At 30.9% G+C, this 14,105-nt stretch overlaps 1 protein-coding gene across 1 annotated transcript in view; it reads right to left on the bottom strand.

The window, feature by feature from the left end:
• Nucleotides 1-15: 15 nt before the first annotated feature.
• appl2 (adaptor protein, phosphotyrosine interaction, PH domain and leucine zipper containing 2) overlaps nt 16-14,105 on the bottom strand; it is an 18,074-nt gene continuing 3,984 nt past the window's right edge. The window contains exons 6-21 of the mRNA XM_067379029.1: nt 13,530-13,571; nt 13,373-13,431; nt 13,136-13,282; nt 11,503-11,585; nt 11,273-11,425; nt 10,999-11,187; nt 9,984-10,026; nt 9,825-9,881; nt 9,042-9,136; nt 6,645-6,794; nt 6,418-6,473; nt 4,561-4,735; nt 4,428-4,464; nt 4,185-4,337; nt 4,059-4,106; nt 16-3,208 (exon numbers count right to left, since the gene is read on the bottom strand). Coding sequence (XP_067235130.1) covers nt 3,077-3,208; nt 4,059-4,106; nt 4,185-4,337; nt 4,428-4,464; nt 4,561-4,735; nt 6,418-6,473; nt 6,645-6,794; nt 9,042-9,136; nt 9,825-9,881; nt 9,984-10,026; nt 10,999-11,187; nt 11,273-11,425; nt 11,503-11,585; nt 13,136-13,282; nt 13,373-13,431; nt 13,530-13,571 — 1,619 coding nt within the window. The 3' untranslated portion in view covers nt 16-3,076. The remainder of the gene's footprint in view (nt 3,209-4,058; nt 4,107-4,184; nt 4,338-4,427; nt 4,465-4,560; nt 4,736-6,417; nt 6,474-6,644; nt 6,795-9,041; nt 9,137-9,824; nt 9,882-9,983; nt 10,027-10,998; nt 11,188-11,272; nt 11,426-11,502; nt 11,586-13,135; nt 13,283-13,372; nt 13,432-13,529; nt 13,572-14,105) is intronic.

Here is a 14,105-nt window from a genome sequence, read left to right as displayed (position 1 = left end):
TTTACATTCTGAAAAGACGTTACATGGGCAGAATCTGACAGTCCAATAACTGCGGCACATCCAATCACCGTGTTCATTAATGATTTTATTGTTCAGCATACATCATGCTCAAGCTCATCGCAGGTTAAACGTCAGATAGTTACTGAGGCTTTTTTAAAGTTTGGTGAACACTTCAGGATCGGTTTGTGATAAATGTAAACAGTTCAAATCACTAGCAAACCTCTTTCAGAACTTTATTTCGACACATACAGTCGTAACCTTCAGTACAAGCAGACGATTACAGATAAACGAGTATGTACCTAATGAAGCGCTGTGGATGTGCTGCTCCACCAAACTGATCACACAGGAAATACTGAGGGGGGAAAAGCCCTTCAGCACCAAAACAACTTAGTTTTGTTACCAGACTCACCCTGAGATTAATTTTTCCACAGAATGAATGCTAAAATATATGCTGCAGTTTTTTGTTTTCCATCATCAGGATGTGTCTGAATTTCCTATTCCATTTTATGTATTATAAAATTCTCAATGGTATTTAATGTAAACAGACCACAGGAACTAATCTTGTATTAGTGTTTGTAAATTAAAGTGTTTTAAACGCATCTAAATTGCATGAAAAAAATGAAGAAAAAGTGCAATTTTGTTTTGCATTCTGTTGAATCCCAATTTGCATACTTCTAAGCAATGAAAGTAAAGAGTTAACTGGTGATTGTCAAGTATATATATATATAGCAAGTCATAAATTGCATTTTGATATCAAGCCCCTTTTTTTAACTCTTTCCCGCCAATGTTTTCACATCATTCTGAATTTCTAAATTCTTACCCACATTCAAGTGTTGATAAAACAAATGAACTTAGCCAGAATTTTTATATATTATATAAAATATATATAAGGCTCTGTTCTTTGTTTTGATACACTGTATTAACATATTAACCTCGTCGACTGTTTCTACAGGAACTGGAGCTTCAACAAAGACGCGTCACTCGTATTGTTTTGAATAGGAGAAAGTGTAACGCACAATATGGCGGAATAAGGACTTATAAGAGCCAATCGCCGACTGGTAAAGTCATCGCGTTACTTCAGCGGCGGTTAGAATCACCGGTTTCTATAGAAACCGTCAGACGCGCGCCTCCAAAGAGACGCGCATTTAGGTCTGTGCATGCGCATTATAGCTTAATCCAGCCTGAAAAAAAATGTTTGTTTTTTTTGTCATGATTCGAGCGTTTAGAAACTAAATTTATGAGCCGGTTGATGTTACATTTCATTGGTGATTTCAAATTTGAAATTTAATCGTAAGGTTGGCGAACCGTTTTTGAGAATTTGATGTTTCCCCATCAAAGATATTGCATGATGCCCGAGAGGCGTTTCAAAGATGGCCGCCGAGTGAAATGGCTTGTCTTAAAGGGACTTTGGCTTCAAACGGCCGCTGCAGTGACGCGATGACTTTACCAGTCGGCGATTGGCTCTTATTTAGAAGGCGGGATCGCCTTATTGCCAGTTGCACTTTCTCCCATTCAAAAAAAAAAAAATATATACGAGTGACACGTCTTGTGTTATTCTATAGTCTTTGGCCACATAGATAGTAAAGTGTCCGTCAAATGCGCATTACAGAATCTCGCCGGTAATAAGTCATCCGGAGACTTTTCGCCTACTGTTTTTTCGAATACTATGAATTCGGACATACTCTGTCGTACTGTTTTTCTCATTTTATACAGTAGGGAAGTATTCAATTTCAGACAAAGCGTACTGTTGGTCACCCTTAATGTCTGTATGTTTAACAAACATTTAACCAATCGAAAGATATTGTGACTAAACCTCGGAACGCCATTGGAACTTCAATCTGTCAGTCAAACCTCATAACTCCACCCACCTCTATCCTGAATGAGCTGAGATGCCGCTGCAGTTTGGACCGTTTCTGCTTGTTTGCAATGCAATGTTTAATAAGTGCAGCGTTTTCTCTACTCAAGAAGCACTAAATATATATAAAGGCTAATGTTTTAGGTATCTGAGGAGCGGAGAAGAGTTTCTCAGTCTAGCGTTTGTCGTCGAGTCGATCATAGCCAATACAGTCTGTGTGTAGCACACGTATTCATACAATATAGCTAACTTAAACCAGTTACCTTAAAATTCATTAACATTTAGGTTTATTCCTGTATAAAATGCTGCAGCACCATTTTACCAGCAACACCACAAACTCCTCTTTCACAGCCATATTAGCTGCATGAAACCATATCTCAAAACTCCATCTGAAACATTCAAGCAACTGTGTTCAATGTACTGAGATTTGAGGCGCAGTATGCAAATTGGGATTCATACCAGTTTTGCAAGACTTAATTATAAACAGCGTCGCAATAAAAGTGGAATGGTAGATGTAAGGAATGTTAATTATGATGTGCTGAAATCAGCATTTAATGTGTCAGATACAACAGGAACCAAGAAAGTGCAAACAAAGGTTCAGGTTTCACAATGTAGTGTGAAAAATTCTGAAATGTTCCTATGTTATGAGCAACAGATTGAACAATTATTTAAAACAAAATCAGATTTTAGCTGAAACGACATCTGACATTAACAATTTTAACCATAAAAATACAATGTAAATTAAAATGCAAAGAGATTTGATAAAAGGCCCTTTTCTTAAAGGGACAGTACACCCAAAAATGAAAAGTTGCTCTTTTCCATACAAGTGAAACTGAAGCTGTATTTTGCACCGTAAAAGTACCGTATTAACGTATAATAAAGTTGGTTCCCATCATTTGTCTCATGCACTATATTCAGAATCATGCAATAACAATGCATGAGGAACGAACCAAATTTGAAGCAGTTATTTGCAGAGGAAAGGGTGAGAATTTTCATTTTTGGGTGAATTATTACCATGTAAACTCATGTCTGATGTATTCAAACTGAAGACCGAAACCTTTAACCTTCATCTTCTCCATCGTAAGCATCTAAAACTGGGTAAGTGTTAAACAAATGAGTGCCGTTCCCTCCACCGCTGGTTGCTTTCCTTCATTTAGTCTGTCTGGAGGGAGGGAGGACAGGAGAACAGCAGCAGGGAATGAAAGTGTGTTTGTGTTCACATCAGGCCTCTGACTCCAGGTCGTCCTGTCCGGACGCTTCCGCTGCGTCTCCCGTCTCGCTCTCCAGCAGCAAAAACTTCCCATCGTTTGTCAGGGGCATTGACTTCAACAGCTGGGCCAGCGCTTCAGGGTCCTGATACACACATGGGGAACAGTCATGAAAATCACAACATGAAGAAATCTTGTAAATTTTGTAAAATATTTTTAAATAAAAAGTTAGTGTTATTTTATATATCTAAAAATAGTATTATATATATATTTATAATATTATTTTTATATATATATATATATTTTTTTTTTATTATTATTATTATTATTATATATTTTTTTACATTTATTAGAGCATGTTTTTGCATTTTTTGTTTGCACAAGCTATTAACTAAATGTAATGACTACATGTAGTTACTTTCGCGCATAAATATATATGAAATAGTAGATTATTATTGTTTTATATTATATTATATTATATTATATCCTTATGCTTTAATCCCATGCAATCCAAATTTAATTCAAGTTTATAAATATATAAAATTTATTCTTCATTTATTCTTAACATATATTTATGTAAATAAAAACATATTACTATTAAAAAAACATCTTTAAAATATACACACATATATTCTTCATTTATTCTTAATATATTAATATTTTATCTTTATATATCTTTAATATGTATTAGATTCATATATTCTTAATTTTTTTATATAAAAACATATTGATAATACCTTTTATATAATGTATTATACTAACATATTAACTTTTTTATTTAAAAATATTTTACATTTAATTTATATTTGCACACCATGGTAAATATATTTTATAGAAACATTTAAAAATATATATATTTTATAATAAAAATATTAGTAATTGCTGGCCTATTTTTCACTCAGAAAAAAAACAGGACATTACAGACATTAAATTGATTTTGAATTGAGTTTAAAGGGCTGTTTTTACTCTCTGAATGTCAGATGATCTGGCTTTACCTTCTTCGCCTCTGAGATCTCTTTCCCCAGGTTTATCGTGTAACAAATCTGAGGAGAAACAGCACAAATTCCTGGAGTTGATCTGATATTAATGTGAGAAGTAAGCGTTATGGTTGGCAGACTGACCTTCTCTCCTTCAGTGTTACTCTCAAACACGAATACGCTGAATGAGGGTTCATCGTCGCTTCCGTTGCTCCAGTCGCTCCCCTCCAGAACGAACCCCATCAGCCTGCTGTTCTCCTGATGGGCCGCAAACTGAGTCACGTCCTTCAGCTGGAACTGACACACACACACACAGCTGAGATGTTTCCAGTGTTGAGGAGAAGATGCCAACACTGACCACAGTGTTAGAAATAAATGAACACTTACACTGATTTTGGTGACTTGTGTCTGTGGATCGATCAGCCTGTCGGCAGAAACACAACATTTTTTAATTCCCCTGAGAATCCTGTAAAAATGTAAATATTTGAAACGCATTTCAGAAGTGAGACGGCAGACGCACCTAATGCAGGTACTGGTGACCATCAGATGGGATTCGGTGGTTTTGAAGATGTTGTGAATTGCGCGAGCGGCGAGAACCTGCCTCATGGCTTCATAGATCACTTCCTGTGTGTGACCGGCCCGAACGGCCATCGAACCCAAGAACCGCACCGCAAACACCTGCTGCAGGAGGGAATCTGGGATAGAAAAAGGAAAGAGAGAAATTATATTTTGCAAAAAGAAAATTAAGCCTATTTTAAGAGCATATGTCGTCATTAATCACAATCTTCATCATAATGTGAGCTTTTACTGTCAATTCTCAAAGCAATTCAGGGATTTTTAATATAAACAAATTATATATAATTTTTAAACAATATATTAACATTAATATAAATTCATGCAATATTACATTTAATAAAACATTATATATAGTAATATATTCTTAATTTAATTTTTTTTATTTAAAAATAAACAATTATATTAATATTTTTGTTTTATTTAAATATATTTTAATTTATATTTATATTATATTTTAGACAACAAAAAGGAAAAAGAGTCCTATTTTAAGAAAATGTGTGATTAATCATCATAATGTGAGGTTTTGAAGGTATTTCTGTAATTCTCAAATTCAGTGATATTCATATAAAAAAATTATACATAATTAAAAACAAAATATTAACATTAATATAAATTCTTGAAATATTACATTTAATAAAACATTAATCTATTTAATATACAGTATATTATAATAATATATTCTTAATTTAATATTTTTATTATATATATATATATTAATATTTTTGTATTATTTAAAAATATTTTACATTTAATTTATATTTATATTATCTTTTAAATAACGAAAAAGGAAAAATATTTTTTCCTTTTTATTTTAGGAAGAAGATATTTTAAGAACATAATGTGTGATTAATAATATTTCTCATAATTTAAGGTTTTACATTTGAAGGTTTTTCTGTAATTCACAAATTAATTCAGTGATTTTTAATATATAAAAAAACTATATATTTTTTAAACAACATAATATTACATGAATTTATATTAATGTTAATATTTAATAAAACAATACATAGTAATATATTCTTAATTTAATATTTTTATTTTTAAATAATTATATATATTAATTAATATTTAGTTTTATTTTTACATTATAATTCTGAAAAAAATAATTCAGTGATTTGTAATATTTTTTGTTTTTAATTATGTATATTTTTTATACTAACAAAATAAATTCATGTAATATTTAGTTTAATAAATCTTTTTAATATATTATATTAATATATTCTTAATTAAAATTTTTAGTAAAGAATAATTTTATATATATATATATATATATATATATATATATATATATATATATATATATATATATATATATATATATATATTTGTTTTATTTAAACATATCTAAAATATAATCTAAATTAAATCTAAAATAACAAAAAGGAAATAGAGAAGCCTATTTTAAGAACATATGTTGTGGTTAATCATATTTCTTATAATGTGAGGTTTTACATTAGTTTTTTTTCTATAATTCTCAAAAAATTCTCAAAAAATAAATATATATATATATATATATATATATATATATATATACACATACATATATATATACATACATATATATATACATACACACACAAGTACATAGATAATAATTAATTATACAATTAAAAAAACAAAATTAAAAAGTGATTAATAATTAATTATATATTATTAGTAGTATTATCATTAACCATGTTATTTACATAGTACTCCAAAGTATTTTAAATAATAAAATGGTACATATCAAACAAATGGTACAAATAGCACTTTTTTGTTAGTGTTTATTTGCTGTCTCAGTAACACTGATAAATCATCTCACCATGTGTGTCTGAACCGTTGTCATCATCCTCCGTCTCTCCGAAGGGGTTTGTGCGTCTGTCAGAGTACAAGCAGAATTACACTCATCAACAAACGAGCACAGACAGTTCAACTATAAAACACACTGTAAAATCATAAACCGGCTGTAAAATGATAACTCTATATAAACACTCCACAAACTGTTTGTTATAGACGGTTTGTGTGTTCTGGTGATTTTTGACCCCTGACCTTGCTCCAGCTCGGTTCTGGTCCAGGAACTCGGACACGGGCAGAACGATGTCAAACTGGATCGGTGTTCCCGGGGCGATCAGATCTTCGGGCTCGAGGGTGGCAGGGGGTTTCTGAGGCTCTCTATGGGTCACACCACCTGGTTTCGCACTACAGATGAGAGAAAAACAGACTTTTTTAAACCGAATAATTTATAAACCTGTATTAACAGATTGCAATAAACTGTAAACATGACCCGTGCTGTCGAAATGAGTGGGAATGCACACGGGTTCATTTCGAGCTGCAGGCAAAACAAGTGAAAAATGTCAATTTTGGTCGAAATTGAGGTTCACACAAAAATGAGTTCATTAAGCCCTCGCCTAGAAATCCCAATGCTCCAAATAACAATTAAACATCTAAAATTATCTTTATTTGTATGTTTTCTGAGAGCAGTACCTTTCCCTTGTCCATGAAAAATGCTGTTTTTAACTCGCGCTTCCTCTCAGCACCAGTTTGGTATCGTTGTAAAGCGCAACAATCCAACTTTGTGAATATTTATAGCGGATTCTTGATGGCATGAGTCTGAAACAATGAAATGTGATTTTCAAACTCATACTGATGTAAACTAAACAATTTTACTCGTGCTGACTGACTGATCCGAAGCGCACACACAAAGACGACCCACGAGATCCCGATATACAAAGAATTACCGTGTAGTAGAGTAGGTCTGAATATATGGGCTGTTTGTTTCTTTAAAGGATTAGTTCACTTTCAAATGAAAATTAGCCCAAACACGTCACTTCACTTCAGAAGACCTTTATTAACCCCCCGGAGCCGTGTGGAGTATGTTTATGAAGTACGGATGTGGATGGAGACACTTTCTTCAGCTCATTCTCATTGATCCCGTTTGCCATTATAAAGCCCGGATGCGTCAGGATATTTATTCATATTTCTCAGATTGTGTTCTTAAGAAAGAAGAAAGTCATATACACCTGGGATGGCTTGAGATGGTGAGTAAAACTTGGGCTAATTTTCATTTGAAAGTGAACTAATCCTTTAATGTTAATCAAACAATTGTGGAATCATGAAAAAAAATTTAAATATGTAAAGTTTTTTCCTATGGATATGGGTTTTAACTTGTTTTGTGCCAAATTTGGTGGTAATACCTGGGATTTTAAAGGTGCCCTAGAATTAAAAATTGAATTTTCCATGGCATAGTTGAATAACAAGAGTTCAGTACATGGAAATGACATACAGTGAGTCTCAAACTCCATTGTTTCCTCCTTCTTATATAAATCTCATTTGTTTAAAAGACCTCCGAAGAACAGGCGAATCTTAACATAACACCGACTGTTACGTAACAGTTGGGATCATTAATATGTACGCCCCCAATATTTGCATATGCCAGCTCATGTTCAAGGCATTACAAAAGGGCAGCCAGTATTAATGTCTGGATCTGTGCACAGCTGAATCATCAGACTAGGTAAGCAAGCAAGAACAACAGTGAAAAATGGCAGATGGAGCAATAATAACTGACATGATCCATGATATCATGATATTTTTAGTGATATTTGTAAATTGTCTTTCTAAATATTTCAGTAGCATGTTGCTAATGTACTCTTAAATGTGGTTAAAGTTACCATCGTTTCTTACTGTATTCACGGAGACAAGAGCCATCGCTATTTTCATTATTAAACACTTACAGTCTGTATAATTCATAAACACAACTTCATTCTTTATAAATCTCTCCAACAGTGTGTTAGCTTTAGCTACGGAGCACTATCAAACTCATTCAGAATCAAATGTAAACATCAAATAAACACTGTACTCACATGATCTGATGTATTCATGCAGTATGCATGATGAACATCTTGTAAAGATCCATTTGAGGGTTATATTAGCTGTGTGAATGCACTGTATTATAGTCGACAGCTCAGAGGGGGCGGGGAGCGAGAGATTTAAAGGGGCCGCAGCCTGAATCGGCGCATAGTTAATGATGCCACAAAATAGGCAGTTAAAAAATTAATTTAAAAAAATGTATGGGGTATTTTGAGCTGAAACTTCACAGACACATTCAGGGGACCTGACTTATATTACATCTTGTAAAAAAACGTTCGATGGCACCTTTAAGGTGATTTTCTTTTGGAAACTTCAGAAAACTTTTACTTGATTTTTCTCAAAATGGACTTTTCTGACTCTATCGACTTCAAACAGGTGGAGCTCAGTAATTTTTTGTCGAATTCAAACAAATCATACATCATTTTGAAGGTTTTTTAAAAGGGAATGTGAGAATAACAACACATTTCTGAAAATGTGCTCATCGTGACTCATTTTGCCAGCACGGGTCACAAATGAACACAAGTGAACTGGAATGAAATAAGCGTTTAGTCATCATCCTCAGATATGAAGTATTAGTACCGGTCCGGGTTAGGAGAGCCTTCAGCTCTCTTCTCAAAGCTGGTGATGGGCGTCACAGCCTGGAGGGCCGTCTGGTGCAACCTGATCGCCACAGCCTGAAATAAACATCACAAAACACTTCAACACAAAAGCATAATTAATATAAAAAAAAATCTTATATAATAAATAAAAATAATGGTAAATTATAATATAATATATATATATATATATATATATATATATATATATATATATATATATATATATATATATATATATATATATATATATATATATTAATTTTTAATTAATTATATATATTTAATTAAAAGTAATTCATAATTAATTCTGAATATTTATGAGAATATTCATTTACCATGCAGTTGCTAGGGTGTTGCTAAATGATACTCAGTGCTCACATTATTTATTTGATTAAAAAAAAATAATTATATATATATATATATATATATATATATATATATATATATATATACAGCTATGGAAAAAAATAAGAGACCACTTAACATTGATTTCTGAACTTGGAGTGTTCTCTTAATTTTTTCCATAGCTGTATATATATATATATATATATATAGATATATAGATAGATAGATAGATAGATAGATAGATAGATAGATAGATAGATAGATAGATAGATAGATAGATAGATAGATAGATAGATAGATAGATAGATAGATAGATAGATAGATAGATAGATAGATAGATAGATAGATAGATAGATAGATAGATAGATAGATAGATAGATAGATAGATAGATAGATAGATAGATAGATAGATAGATACCTCAGGATTGTCGGTTAGATAAATCTGTCTGGAAATGTTGTTCAGGGTGCAAATCCACTGTGGATACAAATGAAAGAAATAAACATCATAATGTTGTATAAATCAATCTATAGTTAAGTCTGCATTTTGTAAAACATCTTTATTGAAGCGTGTAAATACCTCCTCATATTCCCTCTTACTCTCGGCCTGAAGAATCAGAGACCTGAAAACAGAGAGGAACAGCGATGGTTACGACAGCGAGACATCAGACCTGTTCCTGAACTGACAGAGAGAGTGTGAACATCAGGAGAACCAGAGGAATCATGATCACATCTTCTTCTGTTAACACAGCAGAGATCAGCTCCTCTCACACACACACATTATACATTTACAAACTTTTGTTAGATGTGATTAATCATTTTGACAGCACTAATAATCATTATAGTTATATAATTATATAACAATTATAATAATAAAAATATATATAATATAATATATATCATAATATGTATAAAATGTTAACATTTGTTACTGAAAATATATGGAGACATAATTATATAATATAATTACATTATATAGTAATAATCATTTTATTATTTAATATTATTATAATTATTTGATTAAATAAAATAATTATTAAAATGTTAATAATCTTTTTTTTTTTTTTTTAATATATTAAATTAGGGATGCACAATATATATCTGTCACCATATCGGTATCGGCCGATATATGTTCATTATTAATGTTATCATTATCGGCCCATTAAAAGAATTTCGCCGATATATTAAAGCAGATAAATCATGGATTATTTCCTTCAGCTGAGACAGATGCGCACTGTTCACCATGATGGTTCTGAATTGCTTGAAATATAATTGAAATCACTTCAGAAAGGAAAATAAGGTTAAGCAAGTCTGTCATATTTGATACATGAAATTGTAATGAGAACATTATAATTGTGTGCTAGAGACATTACTTTTGTTTTTGTAATCAGCCTCTCAAATTATATCAAAATTTGGATTTATCAACATTTTTATATTGGTGCATCCCTATGTTTAGTTATATATAAATTATATTAAAATATAAAAAACATACATTAAATTCTATATAATTACAGTTTCATAATTATGATAAAACCTGACTATAGACTGCAAACACACATTTCACAGATTCAAACACACACACAGTGTTTCCGTACGTTTTTCCGTTGGGTGAAGTGATCTGGAAGCAGTAGCGGCGGTCCTCACACTCCACGGCCATGACAGAACTGTTGTCCAGATCCAGAACCATCCCGCCTGCCACCGCGCCCCGCGGCTGACACATCAGATTCCCCCCCTGCGTGAAGAAAAACAGCCGGTCCCACGCCGTAGTCACCAGCCCCGTCTTACTGCAGGACACACAGAGTTCAGCATGTTAAACTACAAACGTCACCTGCTAACTTGATCAAATCTGACAGATGAAGTGAGCCGTACTTCCTGATGTTGAGGTAACCTGCTTTCTGGATGAGGGCGCGATTCACGGGGACTTGATCGTGATCCGGCATGTAGGCTGTGTCATCCACGGACAGGAGCTCTCTCTGAGACGAGCGCATGACCTCTGCTTCGACCTCTAGCTGAGACTCAATACTGAAGCACAGACAGAGAGCGTGAGAGAATCACAGACCATCCTCACATGTGCTCTGAAACAAAGACCGCTCCTTTACCTCTGATTCATGCTGGAAACTGAGCTCAGAAAACTGTCCATCTTCTTCGACACCAGATCCATCCCCTTCTTAAAGAAATTTATCTGTGGAAAACCAATCAGGATAGAAGATTATTCAGCTACATTGACTATAATGCACACAAACTGAAGAAAAACGTCATGAGAGGTCATGCTTTAGTCACTGGACCACAGTTAAGAGCTGTTGTTAGGCACAACCTTGAGTGTCTTATTGCTTTATTGCTTTTAAAAAGGAGCTGTAACAATATGATACAAAGACACCAATGTTTAATAAACAGCTTAAATAATATTAATATTCATATAAAAGATATCAAGCAAATAAAATAGTCTATTTAAAAACTATTTTATTCAGTAATATAAATAATATAAGAATCTTACTAATAAAAATAAAATATTTTTTGTCTGCTTGTAAAAAGACACTAAGGTTCAAGAAATACATTAAATAAATATTTATATAAATATAAAAGATACCAATTTAATAAGTAATATAATAATTAATAATATAATACTTTTAGAATTAAAAATAATTTTATTTATTTTCAAATTTCTCTACTTGGAATCTAACATGATGTTCTGGAAATAAATCGGGAATTAATATCAAAATAAATATTAAAATTTATCTTAAACAATTAAAATAATATTTCTAGAAAATATTATTTTGGTAAATAACATTTTTATTAAAAATACAAATCACTCATTTAAAAAAAAATGAAATAATATGTACATTATTATTAATACCACAGAAATAAAATTGTATGTTTAAAATTATTATTTTAATAAGTAATATAACTAATACAATAATTGTATTAAAAAATATATTTTCAAATTTCTCTAATGTTGTTCTGGAAATAACTGAATTAATATCAAAATTTTTAAAATACATGCAATTAAAATAATATTTTTTGAAATATTATTTTAGTAAATAATAAAATATTTGTATTAAAAATAAAAATCTCTCATTTTTTAAATAATTGAATTAATATGTATATTATTATTCATAATATTTTACAATACCAAGCAAATAAAATGGTATGTTTGAAATTTTAATAACAAATATAATAATTCTAATAATTATTAAATAATTTAAATAATTTATTATTATTATTATTATTGAATAATTTATCATCTTCAATTTCTGTACTGAATTAATATTAAAATTAATATTAATATTAATGTGAAAAACACGCAATTAAAACCATATTTTTGAAAATATTTTAGTAAATAGTATATTTTAATTACAAATAAAAAAACTAATTGAATTAATATTAACATGTATATTATTAATAATAATAATAATAAAAATTATATTACATACTATACATTTTATCTTGCTTAAAATAAACAATTTTGCTAAAAATAACAAGCAAAATAAAATTGTATTTTTGAAATTATTATTTTAATATCTCAAAATATTTTAATATAATTTTAAATTAAATTTGAAGAATTTTTGAAAAGATGTAAAAAAAATATAGAGAATATCAGCTACTTTCTTCATACAGCCCACCACTAGACTACATGCATTAATTAATGTGTTGTCACAAGTGTGCAAATATTATTTGCGTTACTAAACCAGTGCTTGATTGTGTTTGTTGTGACGTGACAGGCAGGTGTCAGACCTGAGCGTGTGTGAATCCCAGCATGGGCTCCAGCATGGCCACTCTCTTCCTGTACTGCAGCGCGTTCAGAGCACAATAATACTGCATGGCGGCCTGATGCTGCTTCCTGCGGGAATACGCCACCTCTCTCACCACCTCCGCTTTTATCTGTCAACACACACACATTAAACTGATCAATGCTGGATTCTGATTGGTGGGTTACGCATAACGGATCAGATACATCACATCAATATCTACCTTTTCATTTTCTCTCTTTTTAGGTAAGCGACTATATTTCACCATGGCAGCTTCATGCTCTGAAGAGGCAAAGAGAGAGAGAAAGAGGTATATGTGATTTTCATTCAGTGTTTTTCTATTATCCACTGGTCATAATGAGATATTATTATCTTCATACCATCACTGGCAATGCCGAATATCTCCTTCAGTGTGCTGATCTCTGAAAACAAATGAATCACAAAATTCACTTAAGTTTGAAGTCAGATAATCTGACATGTCAGGTTTCACTTCACAAAAAACAGGAGTTTCAATTTTAAAAAACATAAAAAAATAGATATAAAAAACCTTATATAATGGTCTTAAAGGAATGGTAAACATCAAAGAGAAAACGTAAAAACGTGATTTAAGGAAAATTTAACATTTTATATTTTATAAATATTTTTAAAAATAAATACATTTAATAAATAAAGCTACAAATAAAGCTATAAAAGTTAAGACTTTTTTTTATTTGTCTACATAAAATTACGATAAAAAAAGACTTTATTAATATTAAAATATAAATATTAGTGCTGTCAAACTATTATTCGCAATTAATTGCATCCAAAATAAAATTGTTTACATAATATGTATATATTTAAATATTTACTTGTATACAGTGTGTGTGTATATATATATATATATATTATACATTAATACATTTTGTTAAATATATTTTTACATAATTATTATATATATATATATATATATATATATA

This window comes from Chanodichthys erythropterus, chromosome 24, assembly GCF_024489055.1.
Source record: "Chanodichthys erythropterus isolate Z2021 chromosome 24, ASM2448905v1, whole genome shotgun sequence".
Lineage (NCBI taxonomy): Eukaryota > Metazoa > Chordata > Actinopteri > Cypriniformes > Xenocyprididae > Chanodichthys > Chanodichthys erythropterus.
Note: the sequence above shows the minus strand (reverse complement) of the source record. Positions and strands in the feature narration are given on the sequence as shown.